The sequence below is a fragment of the Lepus europaeus genome, chromosome 23, assembly GCF_033115175.1.
Source record: "Lepus europaeus isolate LE1 chromosome 23, mLepTim1.pri, whole genome shotgun sequence".
Taxonomy (NCBI): Eukaryota; Metazoa; Chordata; class Mammalia; order Lagomorpha; family Leporidae; genus Lepus; species Lepus europaeus.
Genome location: NC_084849.1, coordinates 13,829,931 through 13,852,044, shown reverse-complemented (window position 1 = coordinate 13,852,044; position 22,114 = coordinate 13,829,931). Strand labels below are relative to the sequence as shown.

At 57.1% G+C, this 22,114-nt stretch overlaps 2 protein-coding genes across 3 annotated transcripts in view; one reads left to right on the top strand and one right to left on the bottom strand.

Moving 5' to 3' along the window:
* Positions 1-12,153, top strand: part of WSB2 (WD repeat and SOCS box containing 2) — a 23,233-nt gene extending 11,080 nt beyond the window's left edge. For both annotated transcript variants that reach the window (XM_062182388.1, XM_062182387.1), the window contains 7 exons: positions 1,993-2,237; positions 2,331-2,462; positions 5,660-5,760; positions 7,649-7,821; positions 9,257-9,367; positions 9,444-9,551; positions 10,048-12,153. In XM_062182388.1, the coding sequence (XP_062038372.1) occupies positions 1,993-2,237; positions 2,331-2,462; positions 5,660-5,760; positions 7,649-7,821; positions 9,257-9,367; positions 9,444-9,551; positions 10,048-10,210 (1,033 nt within the window). In that variant the 3' untranslated portion in view covers positions 10,211-12,153. The remainder of the gene's footprint in view (positions 1-1,992; positions 2,238-2,330; positions 2,463-5,659; positions 5,761-7,648; positions 7,822-9,256; positions 9,368-9,443; positions 9,552-10,047) is intronic.
* RFC5 (replication factor C subunit 5) lies at positions 12,135-22,114 on the bottom strand. Its single transcript, XM_062182389.1, has 11 exons — positions 21,959-22,114; positions 20,892-20,956; positions 20,523-20,659; positions 19,238-19,317; positions 18,594-18,667; positions 17,410-17,569; positions 16,699-16,780; positions 16,224-16,353; positions 14,982-15,059; positions 13,842-13,896; positions 12,135-12,900 (listed from the first exon to the last, which is right to left on the bottom strand). The coding sequence occupies exons 1-11, from the start codon at positions 22,021-22,023 to the stop codon at positions 12,804-12,806; spliced, it is 1,023 nt and encodes a 340-aa protein (XP_062038373.1). The 5' UTR covers positions 22,024-22,114; the 3' UTR covers positions 12,135-12,803.

Below are 22,114 nucleotides of genomic sequence, written 5' to 3'. Positions count from 1 at the left end.
AGACAGAGAGGAGAGGAGTTAGCAAGGAGAGAAGATAGAGCAGAGAGGAGAGAGGAGAGCAGAGCCAAGAGAGAAGAACCAAGAGCCGAGAGAGCACGTGTTCAGGAACAGGCCCTTTTAAAACTTTGCCTGAGGGCGGGCAGGGAAGCAGGAGCAGGAATCCCATTAGGATGGGGGTGGAGCCTGGCTCAGGTAGCTGGGCCATGCGGCCACCTGGCTAAAACTGCGCCAGTTTCCTAACAGATTGGGCAGGCTCAGGTGCAGACCCTCAGGATCACGTTCAGCTTGGTGATCCGAAGTGTCAGCCTCCACGTGGGTGTTTTAGACTAGGGGCCGGCAGCCGTGTCCCATGAGGGCCCAGCTAGTAACAGCGTCAGACTTGGTGGGCCAGGCAGTCTCTCCCGAGGACTCCCCTCCGTATGAGTGTTGTGTCCCAGGAAGACCCTCTCATTTCCACAGCTCAGATGAGCCTGGAGGACAGCACGCCAGGTGAAATGAGCTGGGAACAGAAAGGCAGCAGCACGTGGGTTTATGCCTGGACTCTGACAGAGAGCGGCGGTTCCCTGGTGGTGGGGGTGGGGAGGTTCTGGTCAAAGGGCACAGGGTGAGGAAGTCCTGGAGGTGAGCATAGGGACTGGATAGATCGTGCTGTGCACTAGGAAGTTTCTAATAGAGGAAGTCTTAAATGCTCTCACCTCCAAAAATGCTAAGTATGTGAGGCGAGGGATGTGTGAATGAGCTCCATTTAATTATTTTATAATGTATATGTATATCAAAACATGACATTCATCAGAGAGCTATAATTTTTGTCAACTATACCTTAGTAAAAAAAATTGACACATCAAGAGATTTTTGAAAGAGCAAAAACAGACTGCTGGCCTGGGCGTGGTCTGACCACCTGTGATTTAGATCACGTAGGCTGGCGGGAGCCATGATCTCCTTCCTGCTAGTTTTACAGGTGATCTTGGCTGAAATCCTTTAATGTATTTCACATACAGTTGAATTGTGATCTACTCAGTGATTTTCCAGGAACACATGGAACACATGACGAATCCCAGTTTGCATGTATGTTGTGTGTAGGGTTTCTCACGGAACCAATCCGAACTTGTCCCCAGCTCTGGCTTTTGCGTGTCCTTTCCCCTGGGTTTGATATACAGCAGTCACGGTCGGGTCACGGAGAAAAGTGCTACAGTCAGGTGTGGGGCAGACAGCAGACTGTGCGGGGCTGCCTACCTGCTTGTGCCGCTGGGACTTTGCCTGGCACACTTGTGGCCAGGGCTGTGTGTCCCAGGCACAGAGCCTCATTCAGCTGATGGTTCCCCTAAGTGCGATGTGAAAGGAGAGGGTTGGCCAAGAGGTCTTTTGGGGCAGTGGACCTCTGAACAGCTCGGTAGGTTCTTACCCTCTGCTCACGTCCCTGCTCCTCGGTTCCTATGCTGGGCGTACACCTGGGACGCACACGCACACGAGAGCTTCATGAATTGGAAGCTCGTAGGTGAAGGTGGAAGCCAGCATGTACCAAACAGACTGTGTCTGCAAGAAAAGCGTTTATTTCCCAGTGCCTTGGCGTTTCTGAGCTGGAGGAGAGGGACTCGTTAGCAGGAGAGCGGCAGGTGGATATTCAGATTCTGAGTTCTGTCCTAGTTCCAGACCCACGGCCCGAGTTTGCTCGCTGTCTCATGGGAAAAACGGAATGCGGCTTTCTTTCCTCGCATCAGGGCCCAGGGGAACTTTCTGAGCAAGCGTAGAACTCCCTGGAGCCCCCGTGATCCAGTTGTCCCACAAGGCAGGTCACCCCTCTGCAGAGCTGCTGCAGAGGGGAGGAGGCACGGCCAGCAAGGCCGCTGCTGGGTTGGTTCTGCAAAGAAGCAAAGAGAAAAGTGACATCAGAATTCACCCAAGGCCAGTGTGTTTCTTAAGATGTCCCCGGATGAAAAGCTGGTTGATTTGGTAACCATTTTAAACTCATACAGAAACCTCTGCTTCCCCTAGCATCCCTAAAGGGTTTGAAGCCAAAAGCCGAAGTAGCAAAAATGACCCCAAAGGGCGAGGCAGCCCAAAGGAGAAGACGCTGGACTGTGGTCAGATCGTCTGGGGTTTGGCCTTCAGCCCGTGGCCTTCGCCGCCCAGTAGGAAGCTGTGGGCACGCCACCACCCCCAAGGACCAGATGTCTCCTGCCTGATTCTTGCCACGGGACTCAATGATGGACAGATAAAGATCTGGGAGGTGCAGACAGGTAGGTCCTGGGAGGCTGGTGACACTTCCCAGCAGCACCGCGGGGGCCGCCCCTCGCTCTGACTGCCTGCTCCTGCTCCTGCTCCCACGCCAGGGCTCCTGCTTTTGAATCTTTCCGGCCACCAAGATGTCGTGAGAGACCTGAGCTTCACACCCAGCGGCAGTTTGATCTTGGTCTCTGCGTCCCGGGATAAGACTCTTCGCATCTGGGACCTGAATAAGCACGGTAGGGGGCGGGCGGAACCGCGTGCTACGTCCTCAGCTGTTACATTTGCCCCCTTTCGCCACTTGCCCACCGTCATTTTTATCTGTATCGGCGTTTCTCGACCTTTTTGCTGGTCCTGCCTCCTAAGGGGTGGTGTTAGACACGCCCCCGTCCCAGAGAAGCTCCCTGCAGTCCCCGATCGGCCTGCGGACCCCTCCGCAGATCCCAGATCCCGCGGGGACTCAAGTCCCGTGTAACACGTGGTGCTGTGTGTGCACATAACTCGGGCACATCCTCCTGTGCTTACGTCATGTCCAGGTCACTTCTAACTCCTGGTACTATGTGGACAGGATGGGAGCAGTTCAGTGGGTATCATTTAGGGACTAACGACGAGAAAATGTGTCTGTACATGTTGCACACACATGCAGTTTTTAAAGGGACTATTTGTCTGTTGTCGGTTGACTCAGCTGATGTGGGACCCAGGTGTGAATTCTGACTGTATCGGTTCACATCCTGAATGCACACCTGTGCTTTACACATGGGAAATGTAAGATGTCTTTGCGCCACCGAGAACCGATTGTTCAAGCCCTTGGAGTGACAGCCGCGTGCAGTGGAAACACGTGACCTAGAGCAGGTGTTCTCATCCTTGGCACTCCCAGCGTTTGGGGCTGGGTGATACTGAGCAGCGTGCCTGGCCGTTTCTCTTTAGGTACTGGTAGCACCCTCTCCAGTAGTGCTAGAGTCACCCCATGTGGAGTACCACTGGTCTGCAGAAGTCCCCCTTGGGTGCTTCCTGTTAGAGGTCAGAGTTTCTTTGTGGGATAGAACCTAGGACTAGAGTGAATTCTCTTTGGCCAGAGGGGTTTGCTTTTATGGGATTCTGCCTTGTGTGTGCAGGGAGTGGCCCGGTTAGGAATCCCACGTGCGTCTGGTTTTGATCATTACCTGGGAAGGGGACACAGGGTCTGCCTCTTCTGCAGATGGGTGGGCTCAGGCTTCAGGGAACAGAGGTGGGAGGCTGTGACGGGCCAGGAGAGGGCACATCGGTCACCGTAATGCTGCGGCGCCAGCACTCTTGCCTGGGCCGTGACTGTCCCAGCTTCCCACAGCCACGAGAGGGGACCTTTCTCCTGCCCCGGAAACGAGCGTGAGGGTGGTGGCTTAGCCAGCTCGGGCTGGCAGGAAAGATCCAGAGGCTGGCCTGGGCCGTGACTGTCCCAGCTTCCCACAGCCACGAGAGGGGACCTTTCTCCTGCCCCGGAAACGAGCGTGAGGGTGGCCGGGTGGCTTCAGCGGCACAGCTGGCAGTTCTGGAGGCTGGAAGCCCAGGATCCAGGTGTGGGCAGATTTGGTGTCTGCTGTGGGCCTGCTCCTGTGGCCCGGATGGCCGTCCTCTCACTGTGGTCTGGCCGGCCGTCTTCTCACTTTTGCCTGGACAGCCGTCCTCTCGCTGTGGCCTGGACGGCCATCCTCTCGCTGGGACTGGACGGCCATCCTCTCACTGTGGCCTGGACAGCCGTCCTCTCGCTGGGACTGGACGGCCGTCCTCTCGCTGTGGTCTGGCCGGCCGTCTTCTCACTTTTGCCTGGCCGGCCGTCCTCTCACTGTGTCCTAGACAGCCATCCTCTCACTGTGTCCTAGACGGCCATCCTCTCACTGTGTCCTAGACAGTCATCCTCTCGCTGTGGCCCGGCCGGCCGTCCTCTCGCTGTGGCCTCAACAAGGCCGTGCTCAGCCACTCTTAGTGCTTTTTAAACAAGTGCTGGAGGCAGCCGGCCACCAGCCGGTGACTTTGGAAACCTCCTGATGGGTGGGAAAGGATAAGAGAGAGTGACTGGGTGGGTGGAGTGGATGACTCCACTTATTGTGGCTTTTCACAGGAGAAGAGAGGAAGAAAGTTGGGTGCTCAGATACCTGACCCCTGCTTCACCCACCTCGTTGCCTTATTTTACAGTTCTCACAACATCCTGGGATTTGACACCTGAACAAACCATGGCTTGCTTTTTTTTTTTTTTTTTTTTTTTTTAAGATTTATTTATTTATTTGACAGGCAGAGTTAGTGAGAGGGAGAGGCAGAGAGAGGTCTTCCATCCACTGGTTCACTCCCCAAGTGGCCACAACGGCCAGATCTGGGCTGATCAGGAACCTGGAGCTTCTTCAAGGTCTCTCAAACAGGTGCAGGCGCCCAAGAACTTGAGCCATCTACTACTGCTTTCCCAGGCCATAGCAGAGAGCTGGGTCCAAAGAGGAGCAGCCGGGACTCGAACCAGCGTCCATATGGGATGCTGGCACTGCAGGTGGCGATCTTACCCACTTTGCCACAGCGCTGGTCCTGAATGGTGACATTTTTAAAATACTAATTCTGTATATCCACATGTGCACATAAACTTCATAAATTCAGATGCGTGACTCTGCGTCTGCTTACAGAAGTTCTTCGTTTTCTTGCTTGCTCTTTCTCCCCGTTCTCTCTCGCCTCCCTCTGTTGTATCCCTGCGGCTTCCCCTGTGACCCAGCAGCCCGTGAGAGAGCCCAGTGTGTATCTTCCCATCGTGTTCCCTATACTCGTGCAGTCCCACGCACACATACGTTCCTATTCAGGAGATTTGGGGTCCCCAGCTCACAAAAATGAAATCATCATGTTTTCTGTGTTCTGCCTTTTTCATTGAACATTATCCCTCGTAACCCTTGGAAAACTCCTTGCTTCTAATTGCGTCAGCGTTAACAGGCTGGGTCTATCACTGTTTCTTCACTCATTCCCTTGTGGACCGGCATCTGGTTGGTTCAAAGGCCAAGACCCAGGGAGACAATGGGAGTCATCCTGGCTTCGGTGCATTCGCCTGTACTGCTCCACACCAGTGCGGGTCCCTGGGGGAGGGCCTGCCCTCTGCCCTGGGATCCATGGGACAGTGCAGAAGTGCTGGAGTTTAAACCAGGGACAGACAGCGTGTTTCTAAGTTGGGAAGGGTGCTCAGGGAATGTTCTCTGCTACCAAAGAGGTACACGTGTAACCATGTACCTCTTAGTGCATAGATTTGTGGTGATTTTCCTGGGGCATTAAAATACCGTGTTAATGGGTTACAGGTGCTTCCATGACACCTCCTGTGGCATCTTTCTGCATTCAGTAAGTGGGCTTTGGGGCCCAGCTGATAAAGAGCCCACGGTGGTCTTCCTGCTTTGGTGTTTGGAGTGTTGGCTCACAACCACTTCTGTCTGTGCAGGGAAACAGATCCAGGTGTTGTCGGGCCACCTGCAGTGGGTCTACTGCTGCTCCATCTCCCCGGACTGCAGCATGCTGTGCTCCGCAGCTGGGGAGAAGTCGGTGAGTCTGAGCCGTCGGCCGCTGTCCCCCCACTGTGAGTCTGAGCTGTCGGCCGCTGTCCCCCCACTGTGAGTCTGAGCCCTCGGCCGCTGTCCCCCCACTGTGAGTCTGAGCCTGTCCCCCCACTGTGAGTCTGAGCCCCCACTGTGAGTCTGAGCCCTCGGCCGCTGTCCCCCCCCTGATGAGTCTGAGCTGTCCGCCGCTGTCCCCCCACTGTGAGTCTGAGCCCCCCCACTGTGAGTCTGAGCTGTCGGCCGCTGTCCCCCCCCCCCCCCCCCCCGTGAGTCTGAGCCGTTGGCCGCTGTCCCCCCACTGTGAGTCTGAGCCATCGGCTGCTGTCCCCCCACTGTGAGTCTGAGCCATCGGCTGCTGTCCCCCCACTGTCTCAGCTATCAGCTGCTGTCCCCCCACTTCCTCCCTGCCGCAGTCCAGGGAGATGTAGGGGCCTGGAGCAGCAGCCCGGTGTGTGTGTGTGTGTGTCTGTGTCACCAAGTGTCCTCAAAGTGCGTCTGTATTGGCTCCGATGGAGCCCATGGCCTCCTGCACCACAAGGACCAAAGGAGAGGCGGGGCTGGGAACTGGGAAGCAAGTCTCCTGTGATTGGAGGGCTGTTTCCCTTTATAAAGTGAGACAGGTGTGCCTTCCACACTCCTACCCTTGGAGCCTCAAAGTTGCAGCGCACCTGTAGAACTAAGTTTCCTTTGAGTCATCTAATCTGATCCATCGAAGCAGGACTTGCATTCACTTGTGAAACTTGTCCTGAGACCCTGCCTGTTAGAGACCCCGTTTGTTTCTGTTCGTGCTTTGTATTTGCAATGAGCCATTTGCTGGGACTGATAGCAAGGTTCAGAGTTCACCCTCAGTACAGCCCAGGTGGTTAATCATTCATTTGAGGCCTGGAACTCCTGAAACTTTGCTTCAAGCAGGGCTGAAGGGCGGAGGCAGGTCCAGCCCCCGGGCATGGAAGGCTGTGAAATCATCGGGACTGGCCCCGGAGGCAGCTCAAGTCCGTGAATCTGTAGCAGGCTGGTTTCTCAGGTGGTGATTGTGTTGGCCTGTCAGTAACATAAATATCCTGATGGCCCCTGGCAGAACACAGGCTCCCCACCCCATGAAGGGGAGGAAGTGAAATCAACATCTAAACATTCCTTTATTTTTCATTTTTTATTTTTGTGAAGTCCAGCAGGAATGGCTGTCAGGTGTGAGGTGACGCGCTGGGTCTGAAGTGCAGAGTTCCCGGATGCACTGCTTTGTGGGGTGGCCCCCGCCTTCACTGCTAACCCAGTTTTGGGATTGTTTAAAGTTGTATTTATTTGAAAGGCAGACTCACAGAGAGGGAGAGGCAGAGAGAAATCTTCCATTGGCCGGCTCACTTCCCAAATGGCCTTAATGGCCAGGGCTGAGTCAGGCTGAAGCCAGGAACCAGAAACTCCATCCGGGTCTCCCATGTGGGCAGCAGGGTTCCAAGCACTTGGGCCGTCCTCTGCTGCTTTCCCAGAAGCATTAGCAGGGAGCTGGGTGGGAACCGGAGCAGCCGGGACACAAACCAGGGCCCGTGTGGGATGCTGGCGCTGCAGGCGGCGGCTGCACCGACCGTGCCACAGCACCGGCCTCTGTTCTCGGTGTTAATGCGGCACCTGGCTTAGGTCTCTCAGCGCAAACAGGCTTAGAGGCCTCCCCATCACAGTCTTCCCAGGCTCCCTTGGGTTGTTCTCCCTTTAAGAGAGCTCTCGGAGTGTGTCCACTGTTTGTAAACCTGACAGTGCGGAGGGGGAGTGCACTCAGCTCAGCTGGCTGTGGGGCCTGAGGAGGGAGTCAGCGGGGCCTCTCACTGGGAGTGCTGTGCACCTGGCTCTGGCCCTCACCAGGCACCTGTTCCTTCCCGCAGGTCTTTCTCTGGAGCATGCGGTCCTACACCTTGATCCGGAAGCTCGAGGGCCACCAAAGCAGTGTTGTCTCCTGTGACTTTTCCCCCGACTCTGCCTTGCTGGTCACGGCGTCTTACGACACCAGCGTGATCATGTGGGACCCGTACACTGGGGAGAGGCTGAGGTCTCTCCGGTAAGGCCTGAACCTGCTGCGGCCGTTCCCCGTGGGATCGCTGGTGGCACGCCTGCCTGCGGTTCACATCCGAACCGGGGAGGGGACAGCCTGGATCCAGAGGCCTGCTGGGTCCAGGGCTTAGCAATGCGGCGTTGCCCATGAAACTCTCCATTCAGCCCCGAGTGTCCTTGGTCCTCTGACCGGAGAGGCTCTGTGCGCTGTGGCTGCACTGTGGTGAGAACCCCAGTGACTGCTGGTTTCCGCTCACTGATCACCGTAGTAACAGGCTGAGGGCCTTACCAAAACCGTTACTTCCAAAATGAATTCTCATGTTCTCCCAGGCTAGGTCTACTTTTTCCTTTTTCTTTGTTACTTCATGAAGCAAATAATAGGTAGTCCTATAATTGTCATGTATCTTAGCCTAAAAAAGACCGAGTTTGTACTGTGGTGTTAAAGTGAGGGCTGACCTAGTTTGCATAAGGAAATTAGCACAGGGAAGTGTTAGTAACCCTTTGGCCGTCCACGTCTCTGGGCGCCTTCTGAGAGGCCTTTTCCTCCAGGCTGCAGCCCCCCTCTCCTGTTGGGGGAGGGCCGCCTCCCTGCAGCCCCCCCTCCCGATGGGGGAGGGCCGCCCCCCTGCAGCCCCCCTCTCCTGTTGGGAGAGGGGCATCTCCCTGCAGCCCCCCTCTCCTGTTGGGGGAGGGGCATCTCCCTGCAGCCCCCCTCTCCTGTTGGGGGAGGGCCGCCTCCCTGCAGCCCCCCTCTCCTGTTGGGGGAGGGCCGCCTCCCTGCAGCCCCCTCTCCCGATGGGGGAAGGCCGCCTCCCTGCAGCCCCCTCTCCTGTTGGGGGAGGGCCGCCTCCCTGCAGCACCCCTCCCGATGGGGGAGGGCGCCTCCCTGCAGCCCCCCTCCTCCTGATGGGGGAGGGCCGCCTCCCTGCAGCCCCCCTCTCCCGATGGGGGAGGGCGCCTCCCTGCAGCCCCCCTCTCCCGATGGGGGAGGGCCGCCTCCCTGCAGCCCCCCTCTCCCGATGGGGGAGGGCCGCCTCCCTGCAGCCCCCTCTCCTGTTGGGGGAGGGCCGCCTCCCTGCAGCACCCCTCCCGATGGGGGAGGGCGCCTCCCTGCAGCCCCCCTCTCCCGATGGGGGAGGGCGCCTCCCTGCAGCCCCCCTCTCCCGATGGGGGAGGGCCGCCTCCCTGCAGCCCCCCTCTCCCGATGGGGGAGGGCGCCTCCCTGCAGCCCCCCTCTCCCGATGGGGGAGGGCCGCCTCCCTGCAGCCCCCCTCTCCCGATGGGGGAGGGCTGCCTCCCTGCAGCACCCCTCTCCCGATGGGGGAGGGCGCCTCCCTGCAGCCCCCTCTCCCGTTGGGGGAGGGCCGCCTCCGTGCAGCCCCCCTCTCCCGATGGGGGAGGGCCGCCTCCCTGCAGCCCACCATCCTGTTTTTCCTCCTCAGCCACGCCCAGCTCGACCCTGCCATGGACGACAGCGACGTGCACATGAGCTCGCTGCGCTCTGTGTGCTTCTCTCCTGAAGGCTTGTACCTGGCCACCGTGGCAGACGACAGGTAACGAGAAGGCCGCGCCGAGCCACGGCAGCACCCCGCGGCGCAGGCCTGACCGTGTCCCTCTCTTCTTGGGCAGGCTCCTCAGGATCTGGGCCCTGGAACTGAAGGCTCCTATCGCGTTCGCTCCTATGACCAATGGTCTTTGCTGCACCTTTTTTCCACATGGTGGAGTTATTGCCACAGGGTATGTATCGGAGCTGCTCACATGGCAGCGGCTTCTGCAGCCTTTTAGGGACAGAGAGGAAGGCTTTATGGGAATCTGGTAGGAAATTCAGGTATTTTATTCTGCCATGGCACTGGGTCGTTATCTACTCTTAATATTTGACTTGGATGCCATTGCATGCTAACAGCTCGTGCCACCTGGTGGGGCCAGTCCACAAGGAGGCAGGTGCTACTGACGGGGCTGAGACCACCTCACGGTGACACCTCTAGTGCCTGTGTCACACTTGACTAACAGTGATCTGACTCAGAACGGCCAGTGCCCACAGAGGTGGGAGCATTTGGCGTTAAAGCCTCTTCATTGTGCAGCACTGCGGCCTTTACGTCCATCCCCACCGTCGAGTTACGTTTCAGTCCCTGGAGTCGCCTAGTTCAAGTCCAAGTAGACACATGATCATGCATCGCAGTAAAAGCGTGAACTTCCCAGGCCTGTCCTAACACGTGGGTTTGTTTCGTGGCAGGACCAGAGATGGCCACGTCCAGTTCTGGACGGCGCCCAGAGTCCTCTCCTCACTGAAGCACTTATGCCGGAAAGCCCTTCGAAGCTTCCTGACGACCTACCAAGTCCTAGCACTGCCAATCCCCAAGAAAATGAAAGAGTTCCTCACATACAGGACTTTCTAGCGATGCAGCATGGCTGGTTTCCTGTGAGCGGCCTCCATCTTCCTGGCAGTGTCCGGAGTAATGGGCCGAACACGTGGTCTGGGATTGAAGTGGCATTTCTTTGGGACTGGGCCAGAGAGAATGTAGCAGAAACAGTTTGCAGTGGACCTGCCCTGGGCCTTTTGCTCCATGGGCGTGGCAGTCTTGGAGGGAGAGATTCCAGCTCCACGGCCACAGGGCCTTACTTTAAGTCTTCGGTCCGCTTAGGAACAGCCCCTGTTTAATTCTTCCTAGTCGTTGATTAAAGAGCAGTTACTGCTGTGTGAGTGGCGGGCGGGCGGGCGGGCGGGCGGACCTCCGTGTGGGGCCCGCCGGCTTCGGCTTCGTGTTGCAGCTGCTGTGGTGGCAGTTTCAAGTCCTCCCCATGTGGTCCGCAGTGCTCTGACCTGGCCAGCTTCCTCCCTCGGGCCCCGCTCTCGCCGGCAGGACCAGGTTTTCCCAGAGCCCGTCGGCGTGAGGTTTTAGCCAAATTCCAGGTGAACCGAGGCAGTGCTCCCCACTGAGACACTATTCCTGGCTTGTTTTGTTTTTGTCTCTGAAACAATGGTGTGCATGTACAGGGGTGACAAATTTGTGTGTCCGATGATCCAAGGACATATTCCTGAACTGCATGACTGGTCACAAGGCTCCCGAGTTGCCAGCCGTGTGCCATTTGTTAGCTTCATATTTATTCGTATTTTCTCAGATGTTAAGGTACAACTGTGTTTTTCTCCGTGGTATCTAAAAACCAGAGTACTTAAAGCGAACACTTGCAAAGATGTGTCTTACTTGCATGGAGAATGGGTGTTGGCATCGCCCCAGCGGATAGGCCCACGTGCGAGACCTGTCTGTGCTGCTGAGCCTCCTGGGATTAATCAGCCAGTTTCAGCTCCGCCCCTCGACAAAAATAGCTCCCTTCTGCGGCACAGCTCCCTAATCAAGACCTCGGTCAGAGTCTGCCTTCGGAAAAGTTAATATATTTTAAATTATTTTCTAAGAAACGCAGCATCCTCCCCCGTGGCCGTGCCACCCCGCCCTTCGCAGAGGCCAGTGGAGCAGACAGCTGTCGAGCGGGTGGTCCCCTGCTTGAAGAGACATTTCCAAAGGAGGCTCTCCTTGAAGGGAAGTGACAGTTACACGCTGTGGCCGTTCCATCCTTTTCTGTGAAGAAAAAATAATCACCCTTAAAAACAAGTAGTCCAACAGCCGCGAGTCGGTCGGCCTTGCCACCTCTGAGGGCTGACGCCCCCACCTTCACTGTGTGACCTTTCCCGTCAGATAATACAGGCGCCTCGGCTTCCACGGGCTACGTCCTGCTCAGCCCGCCACAGCCTGGCCGTGTCGTACCTTGGCTAGGCCTGGCACGGGTCCCCCCATGACCATCAACAGAAGCATCGTGTGGAGTGGAAGCAGCCCAGAAGAGCGACATTCCGAGTCGAGCTTCTGCTGGGTGTGTGTTGCTTTCCCACCATCGTACAGCTGAGAACTGAAGTGTTGAAGAGCACCCTCCGAAGAGGCATTGGCTCTGTGCTGTCAGCCAAGGCTCTAACGTACAAGCAGGTGAAACAAGTCAGCACGCGACGTGCTGAGGGAAGTCGCTTGTAACACGACCAGCCCGCAAGCTGCTTTGTTCCGATGGTGAACACTAACACGGGGACAGCGAACTGCTGTCAGGGAAGGCGCTGCGCGTGCGAGCGTCCCGGCGCTCAGCAGTCCTGGGGCAGTCAGGGTGAACCCGCACTCCACAAGCGAGCCTCCCAGAACCTCCGGCCCCCAACAGCATCGTCTAAAGGCTTCACTCTATATTTTAAATTCAAGGTTTTCCTACTGTCCACACTGCGATTTGGAACTTGCTGGTAACTCCTCTGCTTAGAGGAGGAGAAATAAAAAGGCCAGTTTTTAAAGTAAGAGAACTCAGTCTGTTTCCTTTTTTAAAAGCATTTATTTATTTGCAAGGCAGAGTTACAAAGATCTTCCATGCACTGGGTCACCCACACGTACTTGGGCCATCTGCTGCGGCTTTCCCAGGTGCATTAGCTGGGCGCTGGAGCTGGGGCTCGCACAGGATGCCCACGTGGCAGGCGGTGGCTTACCCTGCTCTATCTACCACAACAGCAGCCCAGCAGTCTGTTTATTTCTAAGAGTTCATTGTTTTGGCCAAAACAGTGCCGCAGAGGACACAGGTAAACTTCACTTGGGAGGTGCTTAAGGCTGCATGGGAAGAGACTAGGACATTAGAAGTGAAGCCGTTATGTTCCAGACCAAAAGACAGGCCAACTTCCTGTCATCTAGCAACTGAAAGATAAAAAGCTTCAATGCTGAAAATCAGGTTTTCCCCCCACTACAAGACAGACGGGGCAGTGCAGAGAGAAGCGAGACATTAGAACTTTGCTGAACAGCCCGTGCTGAACCCCCGGGAACGTGGTGCCCTGCATCTGCAGGTGCACCACGTACGGCGGGGACAGTGGTTCCCCAGGCTGGGGGGACGGCGGCTCACTCCCTGTCCTGTAACTGGGTCCTCTGTTCTTGAGGCACAGCGGGGCTGCAAGGCTGGGGCCCACAGGCCTAGCAGCACCTAGGCGTCTGCGACAATCAGGTCCCTGGTGACTTGAAAAGCAGCGATGAGGGAGCTCAGCTGGATCTTCTCGTTGGTGCCAACAGAAAGTCTGTACCTGAAAGAAGCCAGCACGGGAAGCGTGAAGGACGGAGCTGCCTTTGATAGCCAAGGGCTGAGAAATCTGTTTAAAGGGGCGGGTGGGAGCTGACAAAAAAGTACCCTGGGCAGCGAGCTTGTATTTTTGTCCCTCTCACATTTTCTGTTCAGCCTTAAATACCGATTTTATAAATCTAACAAACTGGTGAGGATAAATGAAATTTTTAGAATTGTAGTTCTAGACAGCCGTGTTTATACGCAGGATGGATGGGACAGAGGACTATTTCTTCAGCTGCATGACGCATTAGGAGGGAAGTAAAGCCGACATTTTCTTCCTCTGGGTTGCGATGCTCACTAGAAAGTCTGGCTGACCTGTGCCAGTGCGGCAGGCTGCCGGCGGCTTGTCTGGCTCGTGCACACAGGAGAAAGCCACACCCCCGAGACCTGGCGGGTGCCCTCAAGCCACCCCGGGGCGAGCGGATGGGTGTCTGATCCCAGCACTCCGTCTACCTGAATGACAGCTGCCGGCCTCACTGGGGGCTAATGACCGTGTTTGCTGACCAGGCAGAGTGGGAAAAGGAGTTTGTTGTTGCTTTCCTCCCGACATGCTAACGCATATGCCAAAATGCCTTAGTAACAGCTGGGTAGCTGGCCGTCCCCACATGACCTAGATGTCTGCACTGAATAGCAGGCCTCCCAGACAGCAAGCGTCCCCAGAACCAATGTGGGCCAGGCCTCTGAGGTCTCCGGAGAGGCCTCATCCCAAATCTAACCGGCCGGTGCCGCTCCCTGCTGCTATTCCGATGCCTAAATAAGAAGCCACTGTCTTTGCCACGTAACACTCAGTACCACTAAGTGGATTCTGTTGTGTAGGAACAATGTAGACAAAGCTGAAACCAAGCATTTCGAGATCAAACAGGGTGGGGGAAAAGGAAAGAATTAAAACGGAAAATCACTCACTCGATGTCTGCCATTTTAGTCAGCAGGTGTATTCGAACTGACGACGGGAAGTCAACTGAGGGAGAAGGAAGTCCAGTGAGTGAGGGTCTGTCCGTCATTACCAAGGGGAAAAAGCTCGAGTATAAACAGCAAACAGCTAACTGAACTCTGGAGGCCTCAGGCGGGGCTTGAACAAGTGCACCTCTAAGATGAACATACACGTGGTGTGGGCATCCCCGTTTTCACCCACTCTATCCTGCGTTTCTTCAGAGTAAAAAAAGACCAATCAGCGGATTCCCTGGTGCTCGTGAGTGCGTGGAAGCCCCCAGCACGGCTCCTGCAGCCCCGGGGCAGGTCTGCGCGCTGACTTGCATGCTAAGTTCTCACCATCCCAGTTTAAAAACACGCGAGCAGGCAGAACCAGCGTGCACTGCCCCGAGAAGGCTCCAGTCTGCAGATGGCTGCTGTGGAGATGAGAGCTGAAAAGGCTGGGTCGAGGTCCCCCTGGGAGTCTGGGGAGACATGCAGGCCCGGGGCTCCCCAAGAGACCTGTTTAATTGGGCTGGGGGATTTCCTCTGGGCTGAGAATCAATTACACAGACGGTACAGGAGGGGTACAGCTCAGGAGGGTTTCCCTAAGACCCCGGTGGCTTACATCGGGGGGGGGGGGAATCTATGCGCCGCGGGCCATTTGGGCATTCAGAGCATCATTTGGGGATCACAGGACATGATCGACTTAAACGAGCCTGGCACCCCGGTGCTGGATTTCAGGTCTCCCGTGGTCGCGCCGGCAGGGCCAGAGCACACATCTCGCAGGCCACACGTGGGGAGTGGGCGGGACACTCCCCACCGCGGGTCTGTGTGAGCATACGGCATCTCCCTGTTTCCGGGCAAGCAATCTTACGGAAGTCTGAACTCAAACATTCATTTTTGCCATAGACGATAAACTCCGGGAGGAAGTAGCCTTCAAGATGTTTTTTTTTTTCCCCACTTCCTCCAGCATTTCTAAAGATTAAAAAAGTTTTTCAAAAGAATTGCCAAAAAATAAGGAGTCAGCTGTACGCTCAGTCATTCCCGTTTGTTCGAGACTGGAGCCTCCTTCTGTGGCACCATCTGTGACCCCACGCGCGCCCCCTCCCGGCGGGGGAAGCCACGCGTCACCTCTGTGCACAAACAAGTGGATCTCTGTCAGGATGTCGTGCAGCGCCAACCCCTTCACGGTCTTCAACTCCATAATATCTGGAGGAGCGGCTAAGGCCGAGGGGCAAAATCCGGAACACCCACTCTACAGGAACTTGGAATCCAAACCCCGGTGAGCAACTCTGTGACTCTGATTTTATTTATTTGAAAGTCAGAGACAGAGGGATCTCCTATTTTCTGCTTCACACCCCAAATGCCCACAGTACCCAGGGCTGAGCTGGGCTGGGCCAAAGCTGGGAGCCAGGAACTCAACCCAGGTCTCCCACCTGGTGGCAGGGACCCAAGTACCTGAACCACCATCTGCTGATTCTTGTTTCCCAGGATATATGACAGCAGGAAGTAGCAACGGGAATGGAGCCAGGACCCGAACCAGGCTCTCCAATGTGGGATACAGGTGTCTATTTTGGGAAGAGATTTATTTATTTGAAAGGCAGAATTACAGAGAGAAAAGGAAGAGATAGCAAATGATCTTCCAACTGCTGGTTCACTCCCCAAATGGCCACGACAGCCAGGGCTGGGCCAGACCAAAACTGGAAGTCTAGAACTCCATCCATGTCTCCCAAGTGGGTGACAGGGGTCCAAATACTTGGGCCATCACCCACTGCCTTCCAAGGTGGATTTGCAAGGAGCTGGATCGGAAGTGGAGCGGCTGAGACTGGATCCGGTGCCCATATGGGATGCCGGTACTGCAGGCCGGGGCTTGACCCTCTGCCACAACACTGGCCCCATCTTAACCACTACAACAAACTCCTATCCCGGGGCAACTTTAAAGCAGCACTCATGACTCCAACACAGCTGTTTTTCAAGTGGAAGTTGCACACGTTAGACCCCCATTCTTATTTCTCTTAAGTTCTATCTTCAGGAAGGGCTTTCTGTCTCCTGCTAGTAGAGGACAGAGCCAGACGCCTTCCCCAAGGGCTTCAGGGCACCAATCCGAGCAAAACTACAGCTAACAGTGACCACTTTAAAGGATGTGCACCTTCCCTCCCAAGGCCTGCGGCTGCCCTCCCTTCCCTTCAAACCGCAGGCAGCTCAGAGCCCTCGGGAGGAACGCTGGGGCCACAGACGCCTGCTCCCGCTCGGCGCTGCCCAGAGCCACATGCGGCCATCAGCCTTGGCCAGCAAGGTCTAAGATGCTGGCCCGAGCTATGTGAGCTCCGGGGCCCCCTCCAGGCCCCAGGCCACGGACACAAGAAAGGATACTCCTGTAGGCTGTGGTGAAGTCTTCATTCAACATCCAGTCCAGAATGTTGGCGATGTCGGACTTGAGCGGGTGCCCCGTGCAGGTGTACACGGTCTCCTCCGTCACCTTCCCAAAGGCCATGTTGGTGCTCTGCACACAGAGGGAGGACCCTCGAGGCGGCCCCACAGCCCCAGGCTGCAGGCGGCCAGGAGGAACCTGCTGAGGCAGCGATGTTACTGCGTGCAGGACGGCCCGGCCCCGCGTGCTGTCAGAGTGGGGAGAGCCACATCCTAAGGGGACGCTGCTGCTTGCCGGCTGGGCTGTGCGGCTGCAGAATCCTCCCTGCCTCTGCCTGGTTAGCACAAAGGGGTCAACTCCTCCACACACTAAGGCTGGGGCGTGGGTGAGGGCGTGGGGGGTCCGGGCCTCTGAATTCAGAGCGGCAGTCCTGCAGCTTAGGCCTTTCTTCAAGGCTGGCTGCGAGCAGGGCCCTACCTGCAGGATGTTCAGGGCTCTCCGCATGTCCCCGCTGGACAGAGTTACAAGAGCTTTCATGCCGTCTTCACTGACATAGACCCTAAAGGAAACAGGCAGAAGCACTCGTTACGGGGCCTCCTGGGAGCACACACGGCATTTGCCGAGGGGACCCGGACAGCCTGCAGTGACTCCGGCCTTAGACGACAAGGAGGCCAGAGCTGCTGACACGCTCCTGATGCGTGCCATCTAGAACTCTCTCTGGTGTCAGGGACGTGGACTCCACGTTAGCAGTCCCGGCCACGCCAGGTGCAGGCAGACCCGAAGGAGCAGGGGTCCTGGCGCTGGGCCACTGCTCTGGAGAACGAACCCCGGCACCATCCGCCCGCCACTGTGGCGCCAACGCTCGCTCGGAACCCACAGCCGTGTGGCAGGCAGCTCGTGTGGCATCGGGACCCGCCTTCTAGTCCACAACAGGCTGCAGCGTCCCCGCAGGAGGGACTGGGTCGCGTGCCGTCTGCGATGACAAAGAGGAGGAGGAGGAATCGGGCCTGCTTCCGGGCGAGGAGGGCGGCATCGGAGAACACAAGACAAGAACCGAGGGACTTCCAGGAGGAGGAAGTTGGCGAGGGGCCAGGCGCCAGAGGTGACCGTGCCCAGCGCATGAGAGTGGGAACCAGCCATCACCCCGGGCCTCCCTCACCCCGCTCAGTCCCCAACCCGCACACTCACTTCTCCTCCTCCACCACGTGTTCCAGGCGCGGCACCATGAGTTCCGGTGTCAGGGGCCCGAATCGGAACCGTGTGCACCGGGACTGCAAGGCGGGGATGATCTTGGACAGGTAGTTACAGATGAGGCAGAACCTGGTGTTTTCGGTGAATTTCTCAATCACTGGGGAGGGAAAATACAACCGCACGTTCTCCTAAGGACCCCACCCCCGACATTCTCCCTGGTTACGTTCCAGAGTGCAAACTGGAGGGGGTCTACCACTAGGGGAGAGGCGGGGCTTCGGGATGGGAGGCAGCCGCTCCCTCTGGCAGAAGCTGATGGACCTGCCGCCTCCTGCGGATCTCATGGGACATTTTCTTTCTGATGGTTCGCCAGGATTCTGGCCCGCTCGCCCCTCCTCCCACTAACACCAGCGACCCAGGGTTCCTGTCCTTTGCATAAACTCTCGGGCAGCTTCACGCTCTCCTGGGCGGGAGGGGGCCTGAGAGCACCGGGGGAGCAGCAGGCCCGCGAGGAGAGTCCCATTCTGCAGGGACCCAGTGTTCCCGCGCGGGGACCTGCCCAGACTGACAGTCACTCCACAGAACACGAGGCTGAAGAAGCACTGTTAGTGTGCTGGGAGCAGAAGCTGTGCTCCAAGCAGCCGCCCCCCTCTCCTTCCCCGCCCCCCTCCCATATGCACACAAACCGCTCCTTCCCTTCCTAACTCCTCTCTGAGCTGATCCACTCAGCACCCTAACAGAGTCCAAGTCCCCTTTAAGACAGATGGATGGCCTCAGACCCACAAGACACACACGGCATGGTCCTTCACCGGCGCATGCGTGGGGAAGCAGGGTCTGTTTTCCGAGCGCCGCCAAACTCCAGTATCCATTTACAATGTGGCCACTTGGAATCCAAGGGCAGACACCAGAATGGTCCAATAGTTTGGGAACGATGCAAATTCCCAAGCGTGGAGTGAAGTCCAGAGGCACAGGAGGGTGACAGCAGAGAGCGCCCCCCCTTAGGAGGCCCGACAGGGCACGCCCCTACAGCTCTGAGCGGAAGCCCTGCTAGGCCGAGGGGAATTTGCTCGGGGCCGTAGGATGCGGGAGAGAGGACAGAGGCTTCTCCAGACCACGAGCTGAACAGAAACAGAGAAGCCACGGGCGTCTCGGGGCCTCCAGCACGGCCCTCGGCAGCTCCTCACCTCTTCGCAAGGCATTCTGGGCGTCCTGAGTCATGGCATCCGCTTCATCCAAGATCACCAGCTTGAAGCCCTTCCTAGGAAGACACACGGCACTGTGTCGCTGCACCACCCGGGCCTAAACTTCCGTCCTCACAGGCCACTGCTCCCAGACCTTGAAGCAGGGCTAACAGGAAGTGCCCACTGCGCCTGCAGCCCTGGCCGGGAACCCAGGTCTAACTTCCGCCCTCCCGGTGCCCTCCCTGCTGCCTTCCTCCTCCACCCATCACTGCGCCTGCCCCGTGCCCCCTCCTCCTCTGTGCTTCATCCGTCTCTCCACACAGCCTACGTACTCTTCCAGATCTGTTCATCTTGTTTAAACTCCAACTCGCTCATCTGAGCCTAACACCTAGTTAGGCTATGGCCAGTCTTTGGTCTGCTAACGAAATGAAGCCAGTGCTTCCTGAAGGCACTTGCTGGTGTAGGTTTAGATAATATTCTATCTCACCATTTGTATTGTAACATTCCTTACCACCGTGCTGGAACTTTATTTTTCATGCTGTTTTTGACAAGGCCCTCTTTCTCCCCCTTCAAAAACTGGAAAACTAAGCCACATCGCCTCACGGATCAAGATTTCCAAGGGGAGAAAGCACGCAAATAATTCTTACTTAAATATTGTCCTTGTGCTAGCAAAGCTCAGGATTGGTCCCCGAACGATATCAATTCCTCGGTCGTCCGACGCATTCAGCTAAATGTGGAAGAAGAAAACCCAAAATCAGAAACCACAATTTGCTTTCTATAAATTCCTGCTTTTATTTTTGATGTCATCTATCGTCATCTACCTGAAAGGCAGAGTGACAGAGAGAGAACCGTTTGCTCATTCACTCCCAAATGCCTGCAGCTGGCTGTGCCAGGCCGAAGCCAGGAGCCAGGAGCTCCACCCAGGTCTCCCACGTAGGTGGGTCTCCCGCTGCATCCCAGGACGAGTGAGCAGGGGGCTGGGACACAGTAAGGGCTGCGGCCGCCCAAGTGGCCGTTCCACCTGCTGCATTGCAACGCCTGCCCCAGAATTCTTGGTTTTCAGGTATTTTTTCATCAATTCAGCTTTCATGGTTTAATGACAGTTAAAAAAAAAAAAAAAAAAACAAAGTTGTCCTCAAAACTCACTAAGCTAATACCTTACATTCTGAAAGGCAAATGGCAACTCTCCCAAGCCTTCGAGGGCGGCGCTCCCCAGAAACCGGAAAGGACTCATTGGCCAGGCCACACCGACAGCACCCAGGGCCTGGCAGAACAATGTTCATCCCGGCTCCCACAACCCAAAAAGTAAGATACACGGTTTTCTCTTACAGAAACAGTATTTGGACTTTTCTAATCCACGTGTACCATCCCAGGTCCCAGCAATCTACTCAAATGTAGTCACTTGAAGAGAATCAATGAAGTGATGACTTAAAAGGTGCTGGGGGGGGGGGGGCCGCACAGGACCACGCGCCCTGGAGAGGGAGGGAGGGACACCACCCGTGAGCTGTGCCCTGTGGGGGAGGGAGGGGGGCAGCGCCCGCTGGCAGTCACCCCCAGGGCAGGTCTGGGCACTCTCTCCTGGCCCCGTTTCCATGCCAGGGCTCCTACTGGCCAACCCATCCAGGAGCCAGGGGGTAAAGGGAGCGTAGAGGCGATATGGCTCGGCCTTCCAGGCAGAAAGCGGTACAGGGGCCGCCGGGAAGGCAGGAGGGGCCCAGGAGGGGCCCAGGAGGGGCTGGGTGAAGGGAATCGCCAGCCCACAACCACCCTTGGCGGGCAGGCGCCAACTGGACGGAGATGACCACACGGAGAAGAGTGGAGTCCAACAGCTCACTTCCAACCTGCTTCCTTTTACACTTGAAGTTACAATAAAACCAGCACAGGCAAGTTCAGAGGCGGAGTCCTTTGTGGAGCAGGAATAACCCCGGTTACCTCCAAGACCATGGAGCCGAATTCTTTGTCTTTGTACAGCTGTTTCGCACAGGCGAGGATGGTGGACGTCTTTCCTGTCCCCGGAGGGCCGTAGAGAAGCAGGTGTGGCAGTCGGTCTTCACTAATGAATTTCTGAACTGAGGATCAGGAAGACAGGGCGCCACCGTCAGTCCCTGGGACCGGCCCAACCCCGGGAGCCGCGGGCTTGGGACGCACACACTCCGCACCCAGGCTGTGGGCCGTGGGCAAGTCTGAGGCAGTGCAGCAGGAGAGGGGAGGGCTCCACGCCTACAGCCGCAGCCCACAAGCCTGATCAGACTGCGCACTCCTCGTCAGCACACACGAGAGTAACTAACCCCGGGTACTTACTGGTACTCAGGATGTCCCGATGCGAAATGAGATCGCTCAGCGTCTGTGGCCGGTATTTTTCGACCCTGCAATAGAATTCAGAATATATACGACATGCGGAAACTCGAGAACGGTTTGTATGTGCAGAAGAAGCCTTTCCTACCCCAACTCAAAGAGGACGAGAAAGGAAACCCTGCAGGGTTCCATACAGACCTGTGGTTCTCAACCAGGGCGCTCCGGGGCTACCTGGTGACATTTCTAGTGGTGACAACTGGGTGTCACTACATGGTACAAGGCACACAACAGCTCCCGTGTCCCCGTCCCCCACTCAGTGCAGTAACTAGCCCAACGTGTTAACAGCCCAAGATGGGAGACGGAGCTCTCGTCTCACCTTTCCAGCTGTCTACCTCCGATGTCAACCTGAGTGGGCACCGACTACGGACAGAGACTTCCCCGGGGAACCCCTACCCAAACACCCACCGCCGGACGAAGGTCCAGAGGAAGCGCCCTCTATGCATACGATGGAGTTCTGACACTCCCACTACACGGAGGAACCTTGCAAACACGGCGAGATGAGAGAAGCCACACATCGTGTGATGCCGCTTACACGGAGAGCCCAGAATAGGCGGAAAGGGGGAGTGGCTCCTCTCGGGGCGACGGGAAATGTGGCAAGCACAGTGGGAGGACCGCACAGATTCTAACGTGCTGATGCCACTCGAAAATGTCGCCTTAGGCGCCCCTGACCCCACCTAGCCGTGGACACGGGACGGGCAAGCGCGCAAGATCTGCACTCGGAGCACCCGGCAGCGATCCCAAGCTCCCACGCCGGGCGACCCGCCTGCGTCCCAGGCAAATCGGGTGGCCGCTCCACGCGCGGCGCCTGGGGACAGCCAGCCCCGGGCCCCACCGCCACTCTGGTCTAGAGCTTGGCCGGCAGCTCCACGGCAGACTACGGCCAGAGGGAAGAGGACACTCTGGGTCGCGGGATCGAGCCCCGGCGCTGTCACCGGCCGGGCCCAGGAGGGCCGCCACCTGCGCCCCCAGCGCGGCCGACCCCTTCCCGCCGAGGCCGCCGCGCCTGCTCCTACCACGGCAGGTTCCGCATCTTGGCCGCCGCCGGCTGCTCCTGCTGCTGCACGGCGGAGCGCTCCATGGCTGGGGGACCAAGGTGACCGGGTCCGCAGCGGCTGTGGCGTCCCTCAGGGAACCCCTGGATCCCTGTAGTTAAAGAGTTCGCGCGCAAA

Coding starts and splice junctions, on each gene's coding strand:
- RFC5 (XM_062182389.1), bottom strand. CDS start 22,023: ATGGAGCGCTCCGCCGTGCAGCAGCAGGAGCAGCCGGCGGCGGCCAAG. Junction 19,318..20,522: donor TCGGCTCCATGGTCTTGGAG/GTAACCGGGGTT, acceptor TTCCACATTTAG/CTGAATGCGTCGGACGACCG. Junction 13,897..14,981: donor CCACTTGTTTGTGCACAGAG/GTGACGCGTGGC, acceptor CTTCTCCCTCAG/TTGACTTCCCGTCGTCAGTT.